Source organism: Balaenoptera musculus, chromosome X (genome assembly GCF_009873245.2).
Source record: "Balaenoptera musculus isolate JJ_BM4_2016_0621 chromosome X, mBalMus1.pri.v3, whole genome shotgun sequence".
Classification (NCBI taxonomy): Eukaryota; Metazoa; Chordata; class Mammalia; order Artiodactyla; family Balaenopteridae; genus Balaenoptera; species Balaenoptera musculus.
The window spans coordinates 88,624,862-88,640,827 of NC_045806.1; the positions used below are offsets into that span (position 1 = coordinate 88,624,862).

Here is a 15,966-nt window from a genome sequence, read left to right on the forward strand (position 1 = left end):
TTTTATTTTTAGGTATGGCATTAGAAATGTGACAATGGTTATTTATTATTTGCAAATTATAAAGAAGATGGGTTGCTATTTGAGGAATGGGTATTTAATATGTGTAAGAAGCACTGGTCTTTGAGTCTGGGCACCTGGATTCTGGTCACCATTACACCATTAATGTGGATGAGTAATTGGATGACACTGGGCCTCTATTTTCCCACATATAAAATAGGTATAACAATGTGTGCCATATATATCAGACATGTTATAAACATCTAATGACTAAAGTCCTTGATATTTGCTGCTACTATAGAAAGGAAAAAGTTACATAGGAAGCTAGAAGCAAAGTTACCTAGGACATCTCAAACTCCAATTGGGAATTTAAGATTGAGGGTTTTTTAAGTCCTGTTATTCTGTATAATCTACAAACATAAAATACATCCTTTGTACTTGTATAATTTGATGTGTTTTGGCAAATATATACACCACAAACAAGATACAGAACATTTTCATCATTCCAATTTTCTCCATGTCCTTTTGTATTCAGTCCCTTCCTCCCAGCCCCAGTCCTTGCTAAAAAGATATCTGTTTTCTATTCCTATGGTTTTGTATTTTCCAGAATGTCATATAAATGGAATAAAATGATATGTAGCCTTTTGTGCCTGTCTTTGCTCACTTAGCATAATGCATTTGAGATTTGTCAATGTTGTGATATATATCAATAGTTCATTCCTTTTATTGCCGAATAATAGTCCAATATTCCACTGTAGAGATGTACCACTGTTTAACCATTCACCCATTGATGACCATTTGCTGCTGGGTTTTGGTGATTAGGAATAAAGATCTTATAAGGTTGAGTTTTGACTGTCCAATTTCTGGATTTATCAAAATGATATGTTTTTGTCAACTTCTATAATTTTTGATGTGTTTGTTTTTCTCAAATTTAACAGGAGTTTGCTATTGATCTTTCCTAAATTGTTATAAGAATCCAGACTTGAAAGGGTCTTCCTGTGTATCCTTAATGGCATTAATGACATTCGAGGGATAAAAACAGATCAAAGTAAATTAAAGCCTTTTAAGCAATGTCTCTTTTTATAATCTGACTACCTTCTATATATCCATTAAAATGATCTTTTAGAAATGCACATCTGATCATAGTGTGCCACTATTTAAAGCACTCCAGTGATTCTATAAAAACTTTTAGTTAGTAGTTCCTTTTTGTTGAGTATTTACAGGGCCTGACTGTGCCACACATGTTCATTAATTAAATAATTCAATTCTTAGAACAGTCTTATGAGATAGGTTATATAGTGACAGAGCTGAGATTTGAAACCTGACAATGTGCAAATATCTTAGAATGGAATTTAAGGCTTTTAGTATCTGGCCTCAGCCTACTCATTGCCACTCTCAAGAGAGCAAAACTATTCATGTTTTTTTGTCCACTCCATGGTTTTTCACATCTGAGTTCTACACATGTTATTCCCTCTCTCCTGTATGTCCTGCTTGCCTGCCTAACTTTTATATATTGTTCAAAACTCAGCTCATTTGCTTATAGTAACCTACCTGTACACCAAACCTCTCTGTCTTACCTAGTCTGGTATGATCTAGTCTGGTAATCCTGGATGAGCCAGCATTAGAATGACTTCAAATATTTCTTCTGTTCCTTTCTCACTTTCTTCTCCTTCTGGTAATCCCATTACATTTATGTTACATCTTTTGTACTCCTCTCACAGTTCTTGGACATTCTGTTCAATTTTTTTTTTCATTCTTTTTCCTCTTTGTTTTTCAGTTTGGGAGGTTTCTATTGGTATACCTTCAAGCTCACTAATTCTTTCCTCGGCCATGTCCAGTCTATGAATGTGCCTATCAAAGACATTCTTTATTTCTGTTACAGTGTCTTGATTTCTAGCATTTCCCTTTTGATTCTAAGAGTTTCCATCTCTCTTCTGTTCTTACATATTGTCCACTATTTCTATTAGTGTCATTAACATATTAATCATACTTATTTTAAATTCCCAGACTAGTAATTCCAAAATTTCTGCCCTATCTTAGTCTGGTTCTAATGCTTCCTCTTTCTCTTTGAACAGTGTGTTTTTTTCTGTCTTTTAGTATGCCTTGTAAATATTTTTAAAAATCCATACGTGATGTACTTGGTAAAAGGAACTGAAGTAAATAGGCCTTTACTGTGAGGTTTTTTTAATGCTTATCTGGCTAAGAGTTAGGCTGTTTTTACTACTTGCTGTAGGTGTTAGAAGCTAAAAGTCTCTCTGGTGTCCTTATTTTTTACTTCCCTGTTATCCTTCTATTTTTCTAGAGACATATTCTTAAATAAGGTCTGTGTTGTGTATTTCTTTCAACTGTAATATCGTGTTATTATACAGGAGCCCTATTGATGTACTGGTAAGGTGTTGGGCAAGGGAAAGCATTCTATAACCCTGTGATTAGATTCAGTCTTTTAGTGAGCCTAGTCCCTGGCCTGTGACCATCATATGTGCTTCTTGGCTTCCTGTAAGACAGGAAAGATAGAGAGGACTGGAGCTGGCTATTTCTTCCCCCACTTCAAAGGCTAGAGGAGGCTGGGGTTGTATATTTCCTGTACCCCACATCCTTTATGGGCGGGCTCTTTGGGTATATTTCAAAATGGTTTACTTTCCCCATCCTTTGCCAGAAGCAGGATTTTTCTCTGATCTTCAGCCTGAGAAGAACCTGGTGGGACTCGTGGAGGTAAAACTTACAAAAGTGTGGGCCGCCCTCCAAGACTGGGCCCTCAGGGATTTTTTATTTCTCAAGCTAGTTCACACTTAGTTTCCAGAAATTAGTCAATTATCCTTTAAGTGTTCCTACCAGTTGGCTCCTGAGGCTGCTTCTGCTCCCAGTAAACTGTGATTCTCTGTATCTACCTGTCTCTCCAGTTTCTGGGACAGTGGCTTTTACTGTGACTTCAATTACCTGATGGAAATAAAAGAAGTTATTGAGTTTCAGTTTATTCAGCTTTTTTCTTGTTGTTAGGATGGTAGTAACAACTTCCAAGTCCTTTATGTGTCAGATAAGAAACAGTAAATCAACCCCTTCATTTGAATGGTAACTTTGGATTGTCTTTTGGATTGTTTCCAGACTCCTATAGAAATATGAGTCACATTAACTCCTAATAGTTATTAACATATCAAGATAGTTGTGTATGTAATTTGAAAGCTGGATACTGAGGGTAATGACAATAATAGAATAATAGTTAATATTTATTGAGTGGTTTTAGCATGTGGTGCTCTATATTACAGAGGATTTATATGTATTACCTCATTTAATCCTAATAATTACCCCTATTTGGTATATATTATGATTATCACCAACTTTTTAAAAATAGGTGAAGCAACTGAGGCTTAGATTGGTTAAGTAGCATGCTCAAGAACATATAACTTGGGATTTCATCCCAAGTATTTGAATGTGGGATTTATACTCAACCACTGTGGGGGTACCAAATTCAACATTAGGACTGTGAAGATAGAAAGTTAGAGGAAAAGAACTAGGGAGGGGAAGGACTCCCTGCAGTGGGTTATCCTAGGCATTTGGAGTGGAAGTACAAGATTGATACCCAATTCACAATTGTGCTCCTATCTCTTCCATCTTTAAAGTGAAGAAAGTTCAGGTTTCCTACAAATTGTTAGGCAGAGCCTAGATGCTCTGTGGAATAGTCCAGTCTCCAGGGGAAAGGAGAGAAGTTTGGTGTGAGGGAATGTGTGTTAGGTATTTGAAGAGGACCAGAGGTTATGTGATTGCCTTATGGTTGCACAGCTGCTTTGTGTCTGAACTTCAGAATCAGAATAAATATTTAAATGACTCTTCCTCGTGTTCTTGCTGTGAGAAATGAGTCATGTGCTCTGAATAGCACTGAAGTAACCATGACTAACAAATCAAACTGATTGAAATACACCTGTGGTTGTGATGATGCTATCTCAGAAGTAGACTGTGAATGTAGTGGTGAATATTTCAGGGTGGGAACTCCAAGATCCAAATATGGCTGGCAGCTTCAAGGGGCTTGGTCAACAGATGTTTCTGTTGAACATCCTAGGCTCCCAACCTAGCAACTGCTGGCAAATAACATCTTCCACTCAGGAAGGCTGGGAAGAAGGGAAGGAAGCTGGAATTTAAAGGCTGATGTGATTTTGACCGAGCAAGGATGTCCTACAGCAAATTGTTCTGTGAGAGGACAGCTGGACCATGAACTGAAGCTGTTTGTTAAACTTAAGTAAAACTGGTCCTCAGCGAAAACTTCCAGTTGAGTAAGTTCAATGTAATGGTCTCAGAGGCATTAAATAATAGAGGCATTACACACTGAGGACAATATTAGGGGCCTGTTCCCATTCGAGGTTCTGGTAGTTTGTCCTTGCCTCAGATAAACAACCATCTTGAGACTTGACCTATGTGCTGCAAACTTTGTTGCCCACCAGGCTGTCAGAACTAAACTAAACAGGTCTGGAGGGAGTGAAGTATGGTAATGTTGTCTGTCCAATAAGAAAGAGATGATGGGAAGACTGGAGGCAGGAGAGAAGCAGTGACAGTAGTAAGCTTAGCAGCCAGCAGCTTAAGGCAGAGATGCTGCAAATAATGGAGTCAAAAACCTGGAAGACTTCTGAGATTTGATATAGGCACCCAGACGTGGGCAGGATAGCCAATGAGGTAACTTCGTGAAGGATGGGTTGGTGGGGGCAGGATATCATCTACAAGGTTCTTCTGAACAAAATATAGTTTCTCTACCCATCTGCTAGGATTAGTGTTGGAGTGGCCTCTTAGGAGCTATACATTTTCAGTGGGTTAAAGTATTATGTTGCTGGGGGATGGTTAACCAATTAGTGAAGATTTGTTTTTATCTGATTAGTCCATTAGCACCAAGTTTCACCAAGCAGAATCAGACGTTTGGAGGAGATATAATCCAGAATTGTGAAAGTTTAGGGATGAAAAGCATTCTCTGTGTTGGATGACCACTAAATATAGTGCTGCCCAACAAGAGTGTAATGAATAAACTCTGCAAGGCTCTTGATTCTGGCTGCTCATATGGTAGTGTATAGTATCCCCATATGCAGAGTAAAAAACTGAGACCTAAAGAAGTTAGGCAAATTTTCCCAAGATCACAGAACTTGGGTGAACCCCAGATTTTGACCTAGAGCTGTCTTGCTCTGAAGCTAGTTTGCCTTTTCATCTATATTACATTGTTCCAGAAGGATGGAGGTGACCTGAAGATAACATTTTCCTATAACACAGTTAAAAACAAAAACTCTATTGGGTACAAGGAATCCTTTATAAGGCTAGATGACAACTTGAAAAGCACTTGGGACTATCTGTATCTATCCCAAAGAACATGTGAAGATTCCAGGCTGTTCTTCATCAGGAGTTATTTTGTAATTCCTGTACACTCTTTAGATTTTACTTCCTAGGGAAAAAAAAAACAAAGCAGTGTGCAGAGAAAATGAAAATGGTCAGAGCTAATTGCGTATGGACTTTCCCCCCCAAAATGATATTAGAAAACGATGCCATTTGTCTTTGAATGAAGTGAGTGTGTGGGCTCATTTGCCTGCCCCCACCACTGCTATGTGAAAGTGAAGCAGCTCAGTTTTCATTTTCCTTTCCTCTCAAAATGCCCAGAGGGACCATATTTTTGTTTAATGACCTTCAGAATGATTCTTTAGAAATCTGAGGCTATCAGAGTTGGAAGCAATGCGAAAATAATTGTGGATTATTATTGTATGACGATAGTGGCAGCTGGGCTATTTTTTTTCTTTCTGTTCAGTCTTTCTTTTTCATTTTCCCAGAAACCTTATATCCCAAGGTTTAACTCAGAAGCAAATCTCATATAGGTGATAAACCTTGCCAGACATGGTATGTAATAGAATTTCAGACAGACCCTTAAGTGTTCTTTGGAAAGACCCTAGGGAGTGAAGCAGCTTTATATCTAGATGCCCTAGACAGTATTACTTTTATTTACTCTCTGACAATGTGTGTGGGTAGTTGTATTGGACATAAAGCAAGCATATCTCTTAAATATTATACCTGTGAACTTAAGTGTCAGTTTTTGTGTTTTGTTGTCAAAACTTCTGCTATCATAACAGAAGAAATTTTGTTACAGTAAAATCTAATAAATGGGTACTCACTCTTCCAAATCATTTTACGACATGTGCGCACACACACATGCACACACTCAAGCATGCAGAGCTGGGGATTGAGAGTCAGCACCGATTTTACTTTTACGTGAATATTTAGGATGTGTGTGCAGAGGGTGGGAGTAAGGGTGGGGAGAAGGAGAGGTAGAAGAGATGTTGTATATACCATGGGGAAAGTGGAAACTGCCCTCAATTATTATTCAGGTCAACTGCCTCATGATCAATTTTTTAATTCCTTAACTGAAAGATCCAGAATTTAAATGATAAAATACTTCAGAGCCCCCTCACATCTATCCCCCACAGCTTCACTGATGTTTGCACAGCTTTTGGCCACCACTTTCTTTGAACACTTGAGATAAGTGGTAGACAAACTGGAGCAATATGTAAAAAGTAGTCTGAGAAAATTCCCAAAAGACAAAGCCACTTGGCTGAATATTCTTACATACTCTGCTATTGTTGTATCTCTGTCGGTCGACGGAAAAGCGTTAACCATTCCTTTCTAGTAAAGTCCAATTCCAGTAGCAACACATTCTTACCAGATGAGTAAAAGAATTGACCTCAAAACCCAAATCTTATTATCTGGTCACAGATCACTGAACTCAGAAAATAAGTGGATAATTTCCCCATTACCTTACTACAACAAAGTGTGTCCTCATTTTACCTAGCTATGTTTCTAGAGAATTCCTCAAGCCTCATTTTCTTGATCCCCTTCCCCCCTCAACCTCCCCACAATAGATCTCTTGACTATGGGGAGAGAGACTCTTGAATATTATTATTAGTTTTTACTATAAAAATTAATTAAACCATTGCCAGTGTAAAAGCCAACTAGAATTTTAAAATAATGCCTAAGACTCCCTTGTTTATATTATGTTGCTAAGTGAACACTATCCTCTTAGAACTCTTAGGACATATTCCTGTCATATAGAAAGAACCAGGGCATTAAAATGCTATCTAGTGACTGCTCTACCTCTTTTGCATTTGGGGATCTTGTATGCTTTTCTGTTTTTGCAGAATGTCTCTAAGGACTTTCTGCTCTTGGGATCAGGCCTTTAAAGTGGTTCTTAGGGTGACAGTTGTGATGTTTCAATTGGATACAATAAGATGCATTTGTGATGTTTTCTGGTCATTGACTTAACTCTTTATCTACATATTTTGAAAACTAAAGAGAAGAGTGCAAAAAAGTGAAAGTACTAACTTGCCAGTACTAAGACTTAGTGATGTGAATTTTTATTTTTTGCTTACTTGAAAATATTTTCTCTGCAGGAATGCAAACCAAAAATGTGGAGAAGCATCATAATACAGAAAGGAAATGCCCTTCTAATCCAGGAAGTTCAAGAAGAAGATGGAGGAAATTACACTTGTGAGCTTAAGTATGAAGGAAAACTTGTAAGAAGAACAACTGAATTGAAAGTTACAGGTAAGCATTGGTTTTACCAAATCATGGCAAATGAGATTTTAAGTATAATTTGGTACAGGAAGAAAAAGTTTCCAAACAAAGAGTAAACTAGCTGTGAATTTAGAATTAGCTACAAATAAAATAGTTGTGAAGCTCACTATTAATAAGTTGTACTGATAAGCTAGCTATATGTGGAATATGGACAATTAATTTAGGGAACATGGTACCAGTTACTGCATATCTGTTCTCTGCTTTTATGAAAGGTTCTTAACTCTTCAGGGTATCATTGATTGTTGCTAAGCGTCTCAGAAAAGATATGCTGGAACCACTTTAGAATGTTGACTTAACCCATATGTGGAGTCTTCTTGCAGGAGAAGGCTGCCTCAGAATGAGGTTCTGTTGGGCTTTTGTAATGAAATCTTCCTGGACTGCATCCAAAATATCATTTACATAGAATTGCTCATAAATGAGTGATGTTATTGTGAGGTTCTAGTGATTCTTAAATAGAGCAACTCCAAATGAATAGCATGCACATATGTTTTACATCAGAAGTACAAGCAAATTGTAAATTAGTAATTCTACTCACAATGGAAGAGAGAGACTCAGAATATTCTTACCTGGTGGAGAATGTTAGTAAGTAATTTTCAGCAAAATAGGACAGACCCTAATGACATAAAAGTTATCCCTGACAATGGGTGTGATGGACCTTAAGAAACTGTGTGACAAAAGGTCCACCTACTATTGTGCCTGAGCAAATCTTGACTAATTTTATTCTTCTTATATATGTTTCAGATGTATGTGTGTGTGTATAAGTAAACACACACATTTTTGTATTGTGGGTAAAATCTGAGCCATGATAAAATTTGACATTATCCAGACAAGTGTAATATTTATTGCACTTATTAACTTGAGCATTACCTGTTTAACCATCTAATGTTGACATCAACTAGTTGTTTAGTTACAACATACTCTCATTAATGTTAGGAATATGGATTTTCTTCTATATTGTTTTTGTTTATGGCTAGCTGACCTTTTGGGATAGTGTTAAAATCAGTCTACTAATAATGATACTTGCTTAGTAAGTTCATTTCTATAACATATATTTGATTTAGTTTTTGATCCCTGAGAGTCAACTAGTTTCTTTTTTCATCTTTTTCTAAATTCTAAATATTAACAAAAGGAGTAAAAATAAAAATCAATATATACACTTCAAAATTAATTAAAAATTAATATATATACTTTAGTTCATTCTCTATTCTGATACATGACAGTTCTACTTCTTAGTCTGAATTGTAAAGTACCTTCTGTGATGGTTTGAATTATTATTTTGATTAGAATTGCGTGTTGCTTCTCCATGAGCTTTCAAAATAACTACCATATTGGGCCAATCCAAATAGCAAAGATCTGCTTTTGTTTAATTCCTGATTCCCTTAGTATGAACTAGACTTCCTGCCTCATTCAAGCAGAAGAGTCAATCATAGGCAGTTATACATCATTAATAAGTGGCCTGACCATGCACAAATCCTTGCAGCATCATCACTTTGACCACAGTCACACAATTCTTATCTGATGCTTTCAGAACACTTCCATTTGGAGGTCATTTAGTAAAGTTTGTAACATTATAGTGTTTAGCTTATATTTTAAGTTGGACCAGAATAAAGTAAATACCAAATCTCTTTTATGCTTCCATCTGTTGGGTTATGGTGACAACACATTTGTTTCTTTAGTTTGTTTTTAGATTCTGGAGCTTATTTTGCGTGTCTTATAAGGCATTAATTCACTTGCCCTAAACTTTAAGAAGAGTTGAACTGGGGATTTAAAATTTCACCTGAACTCTACCTCTCAGAGTTTCTCAAAATTTAATGTGCATCAGAATCACATGGAAGAACCCAGGTATGGTAAAGATGAGGCTCCTTAAATATAGATTCCCATCTCTCTCCTCCAGATTCTAATTTAGTACATCAGTAAGACAGGGAATTTATCTTTTTGTCCTGGGGAATCTCTTGCATGCCTTTCAAGGATCATGCTTTGAGAAATACTAGCTGAGAAAATGGTGCCAAAGAAGTCAGTCACAGGTATGATTCCCTTGTGAGCATGTTAGTTCACACATACACACACACACCAAAATTAATTTTCATAGGTCCCAAATTGTTTCACCTAAGCTCCTAAGAGCTGTCATGAAAATAAAGAGTTTTGGTCACTAAGGGAAATCTATCAAGGGAGGGTGAGGATAAAACCTCAGCCACTGAAACAGTAATTTATTCATTTGCTATTTAAATAAAAATACACTGAATATGTATTACTTACTAGAAAAAATAATTCAAACTTATCCTTGAGTCATTGTTCATATAAGAAGATATCAAGTTTATTTATTCACAGAGTTCAAATGTTATACTCGATGTAGAGACAAAATGGCTTCTCAGTATGGAAGTTCAAGAGGTTGCTCTGTGAAGATTTATTTTTATTTGCAATATTGTCTAAGCTATATTATTCCTTGTTTCCTTGATTAAAGAGCAATTACTCAGCCATAAAAAGGAACGAAATTGAGTTATTTGTAGTGAGGTGGACGGACCTAGAGACTGTCATACAGAGTGAAGTAAGTCAGAAAGAGAAAAACAAATACCGTATGCTAACACATATATATGGAATCTAAAAAAAAAAAAAAAAGGTCATGAAGAACCTAGGGGCAAGATGGGAATAAAGATGCAGACTTACTAGAGAATGGACTTGAGGATACGGGGAGTGGGAAGAGTAAACTGGGACAATGTGAGAGTGGCATGGACATATATGCACTACCAAACGTAAAATAGATAGCTACTGGGAAGCAGCTGCATAGCACAGGGAGACCAGCTGAGTGCTGTGTGACCACCTAGAGGGGTGGGATAGGGAGGGTGGGAGGGAGGGAGATGCAAGAGGGAAGAGATATGGGGACATATGTATATGTATAACTGATTCACTTTGTTATAAAGCAGAAACTAACACACCATTGTAAAGCAATTATACTCTAATAAAGATGTTTAAAAAAAAGAGCAATTAACAGATTGTCCTTTTATATTTCAAAATATAAGACTGGGATTATTTAAAGGGTAACCCACTCATACTTGTTTTGAGTTTAGCAACATGCAGGCATGGGCTAGGAATATTAATACAAAAATCATAGGATTGGTTAATTACAAAATCATGTAGGTAGAGGTTTTTAACATTGTGTATTGCAAGCATGCAAGTTTTAAAAGATTATTAAAATTTTAAAAGATTATTTTCTCACTGTTCTTTTAAATTTATAAATCAGAAATATTTCTTCAGTGAAACAAGTGCTCTCTTAAAGTGTATAGGTACTACTTGTTTTAAATAGATCGGTTGTAAAAAGATCCAGTTATTCAAAACTGATTAATTAGAAGGTAATCTTTGGCTTTATGAAATTATTTTTTCAATATAAAATAATTTGTCATGAGATTTCTTTAAATAGCCAGCTGCATTTAAGTAGGATTTGATTTAAATGCAACTTTTCTGGAATCACTTTAATATTTAAATCATAGCAGACCTGTGTAATGTTATTGTAGACATTTCTTTTTTATACTTTTGGAGGCTGCAGATAAATAGGGAGTGGTTTAACAACATATAGACATGTACAATAGGGTATTTAGGTCATTTGTCAAAGATACCAACAACTAACAGTTGTATATCCCACAGCATATTTCAGGTGGCTATTTGCTATTTTAAAGATATTTTTTTTCCTTTATTCTCACATTGAATTTTGTGTAGAAGCCTAGTCAAAGTGATAAGGAGAGAAGGGAAGGTTGACTACATGAGAATGTAGAACAGGTGATAATAGAAGAAGGAGAAGAGGAGTGGGAGAGGGTTGATAAGATAATGGAATAGGGTCTCCTATTATAATAGAGGAGAATGTCTGCCTTGAGAAGGTCAATGACAGACATAAATTATAGGGGTTCCCAAAAATGAACCCAAGCAGGAAGCCAATACTAATTAACTTTATTTAGAAGATAATTCACCCTTCACCTAACAAATCATTCATAAATACATGATTTTATGCCTTTTCAGAAAAGCATATTGACTATTTAGAAAAAAAACACTAACCTGTTCTCTGGTGAATATGCAAATAATACCCCTACTCCTGATTATCTTAGATAGCTCTAGAGTTTGTGACTTGAGACTCTTCACTTATAAGGGATGAGAGATTTCTTAATCCATTGGTGTCTGAATGTCATGGCTAGAAAGAGAGATTTATTCTATGGATAGGTTGCAAAGATTTGCTGCTGGATTACTATAATAGCAGCAAATCAATCTGGTCATGCAAAGCTTGATTAAATTGCAAACTGGAAGCTGGAATCAGTCTTTGGTGAAGATGTTCAAATGCATGGCTTCAGTAAGTGCTTTTAGTTTCACTTTGCAAAGCTAAAACTAACTGTAGTGCATTGTTGAAGGTGTCACTTAGACTGTATAGCTGTACACCTTCCTTTGGTGTGGAGAATGGCATCTGTTTACACACCGAGGAAGCAATTTCCCATCGGATTTGAAAACGGGCTTTTCCTGGCCCTGGCTCTTTGTTCTTTCATGCCTCTATGGTTAATCCTGAGACACTGGGGTGAGAGTTTAAGAAAGTTTCTTAAACCTTAAGAGTTTCTTTCATGCCTCTACGGTTAATCCTGAGACACTGGGGTGAGAGTTTAAGAAAGTTTCTTAAACCTTAAGAGTTTCTTAAGGTTTAAGAAAAACAGTGGAATTTAAAGATATGGTGGAGAGTTGGGGGAATAAAAAGAAGTGGAGATTCTGACTGAGTGATAATAATGCAACAGGAGAAGTGATCTCTAAGCCAACAACTAAGTTATCATAATAGGGGCCCCCTGAGAGCTAATGTCTATTGACAGCTTACTGTGAAGGAGACATTGTGCTTAGTGTATTTCATTCATTTTCTCATTTATTCCTCACAACAACCATATGAGAGTGGATACTATTATTGTCCTCATTTTATAGAAGAAACTAAAACTTAGAGAGGCTATGTTCCAAGGTCACATACTTTGTAATTGGCCAAGCACAAATATGAATCTAGGTCTTTCTGACTCTCAAATATAACTTTTCAACCATTACCAAGCACAAACCATACAATTTCACCCATATTATGTACATTGAAAAAGATGCCAAAATATTGATCACAGTGTACATCACCCCACTATAATGGCCTTTTTGGACATTAACTATTTGGTCTTCAATTTGAAGTCCCTGCTGGAGTTTAGATAACCCTAAGAAGAATGCACTTGACATTTTGGAGCCTAGTCCTTAGCTCTCAGTGAGCACCTTAGATGAGATTAGTAGTAATGGGACACATAATTAAATCTGAGCTTAGGACAGTCCCAGGAGAGAAACAAGGAACAGTGTGGTGCCAGGAAAAGCAAGAATGTACAGAAGATAGAATTTGCCAGGCTGCATGTTTTGGTGCCATGTGGCCCTATTAATAGAAAATCCGTACTGAGAAAAAAAAATCAATTCCAGTAAGGTTCATTGCAGTTATGGCAACGATTTCAAGTTAGTAGAAGTGAAACAATAGAGAACAGTCTAGTTAAACAACATTGATTCAGTTGGTAAAGACCAATCATCACAAAAATCAGTGTCTACTCTGTGCAACCAGGAGCATAGGATCCAAGTTTCTAATGTGGTTCTTGAAGGAGACAGGTAGAGACAGAATTATGTTCCCTTTGGAACCTGTGAAAATTTAAAATATGTTCATTAGGGCAAATAGTGTTTCCCCAACTATGTTCTATGGAGCTCCAATTCTAAGAGATGTTAATAGTTACTTTGGGGAGAGAAAAAGGAAAGGAAGAGAGAATGGTGAGAAGTTCTGTGGCAATGTGTTTATCTGCTAGGTCAAAGTTATATAGCTTTCCTTCTTGCAAGGCATTTCAGGGCATCTTAGTGTATATAATATTCTAATATATATTATAATTTTCTGAAAGGAAGATGGGCCATAGTTTAGAACATTTCCTAAACTGTATGACCACGTAACACTTTTCCCCTGGTTGAGAGTATCTGAAGATGCTGTTTCCACAGAATAAACTGTAAAAAAAAAAAAACAAAAGCTAAGTGAGTAGTCAAGTGGGTCTACTGGCATCCTACTGATGACTGTATCTTTAACGGTTTCAGTAAGATACTTAGCAGGCATTAACTTTATGTTACAATTATAATCTTGTTTTCCATTGTTTATCTTATTTTCTCAACTAGCCTATAAGCTCCTTAAGGGCAGGGATTTATTGACCAATTCTTTTGCATCTCCCCAAGTGCTGAGCATATAGTAAGTACTCAGACATTATGTGTAGCTTGGATTGGTTGGGTGCTTATTTCATTGGTGAGTGCTTCAGTTGGGCACAAATAAGACAGCTTGGTATTTGTAGAGAACTTTATAATTTCAAAGCACTTTCACTTCTGACATCTCATTCTGTTTCTCAAAGAACTTTATGGAGTTGGCAAAGATTGTTGTTGTTGTTGTTATCATTATTTGTATTTTGTATTTTTCAGCAGAGTAAATTATGGCTCAGAGTGTTTAAACCATTTGCCCTGGGCTGGGAACTGGTGAATGGCATAGCCAGGACTAGAACCCGTATATGCTGATTCCTAACACAGTACTTTCCTATCCTACCCCCCTGTTACTCTGTCCACAGTCCCTTAATCCTGGGTTCTGGGCCAGATAAAAAGGAGGTGCAACCCAAAGAGGACTCCAAAGATGGTGACTACAGAGCTCAGGTCTCCAGAGCTAAGGATCCCTAAATAACCTGTTATTTAAAGTGCTTATTTGCCAATCCACTGTTTTGGCTTTAAGAAGAAATAGCCCTGATTTGATTCCTTCTATAAAAGGAAAAGCATTTACTGCTGATGGCTGAAGCTAGGCCAGTGAAGGGGTAATTCCCTAATCAATGTTCAAAATGCTTCTAGAAGCCAGGCAGGTCATATACCTGAGTGAGTGTGTGAGGCCACAGAGGGGGGCAAGTTGGAGAGTCCTCGCAGTACCAACTCAGCCCTAGCTGATTGCTGTTATATGAAATTAAGGATCCAGTGCTGCTAGGCCCTCTAATTTTTGAAGAGATGCTAGAAGTCTGGATTTTTATGTGGAAATCCCTGGCTTGTTGAGCATTGTGTGGACCGAATAAAACATGCCTGTAGGCTAAATTCCGTTTGAGGGCTGCCTATTTGTGGCCTTTGTCTTAAATAATTTGGTTCAGTAACACTTTTAAACAAGCGACTGGCTGTGTGGCTGGTGCAGACTCTGCTCCACGATTTCCATCTCCAGCAGCAAGTGGGGAAAAAAATCTTAAAGTGGTCTGGAGAGCAGTTAATAGACAAACTGAGAACAGCACTCAGAAGCTATCCTAATCACACCATCCAACAGACTGGTCGATCCAAGCAGAGAGTGAAGGGCACAATTTATGGATGTAATACTACAGGAGGGGTATTGACAAATTGATCACCTTCCAGAGAAGAGCGATTTAGATGATGAAACAAGTTGGTCTCAAATGTTACAGATAAATGAAGAGCCCCGGGGATAAAGCACCCGCCTTAGAGTAGCATCGAAGCAGTGCTATGTGAAGCACCGAAGGGGACAAATCATTGGCGTGTGTTCGCTCTCCTTCCTGATCCCTCTCAGCAGCCAGTTGATATGATCTGAATGTCTGTATCCCGATTATCGTATGAGAATATATCTCATTTATACCTTTTCTGTGACTTAATGAGGAAAGACCTCAGCAGTCAATAGTTCTTGGCTACATTAATGGAACTTTCACATGACTGACTGTGCATTTCATAATTGACTGTTCTTTTGCACAGTTGCAGGTGCAGAAATCTTATGACCCAAACCGGCTTGCAGCAGCTCCTTTGCCTTTCCTCCTAGGCCTCCCTCTTTTCCTGGGTCACCCTGGCCTTTCCTACTCTACCCAGCCCACACTGAATGACATCTTTGTCCCTCTCTAGCTCTTTTAAATGTCCTAATGTCATGTCTTCTCTGTAGCCCATCTCCCCAGATCCTTGCTTTCTGGTGGGGCTAATCTAATACCTCAAAGAGATAAAGAATTCATGACTGATAATGGCCAAAATATTTCCCTTCTAAGCTAGCATATTTGCAATTTAATAGATATTTCAATTCTGTAACTCATAGGCATGACTAATGGTGGGAATTTCTGGCAGCTTTGCAGTGCCTGTGGGGGGCCTTTCCCAGAGTGTCACAATTCATACCCTGCAGGTGGCTGTTTGCTTCCTCTAGAAACAAGGTCAGCTCTACTCATGACCTTGGGGGACAAGGAGGAAAAAAAAAGCCTACTTAGAATTAGTGGGAAGGAGGGCCTTGAATGTCAGTCTAAAGAGTGATTTTTTTCCCTTCCTCTTCTGCCACTCTTATTTTGTCTCTCCTTTCTCCCCCTTGTTACCCTCCTT

General features: G+C 37.3%; 1 protein-coding gene across 1 annotated transcript in view; it reads left to right on the forward strand.

Annotated features, from left to right (window-relative positions):
* IL1RAPL2 (interleukin 1 receptor accessory protein like 2) overlaps window positions 1-15,966 on the forward strand; it is a 520,520-nt gene that overhangs the window by 37,945 nt on the left and 466,609 nt on the right. Inside the window, exon 3 of the mRNA XM_036839304.1 lies at window positions 7,401-7,554. Coding sequence (XP_036695199.1) covers window positions 7,401-7,554 — 154 coding nt within the window. The remainder of the gene's footprint in view (window positions 1-7,400; window positions 7,555-15,966) is intronic.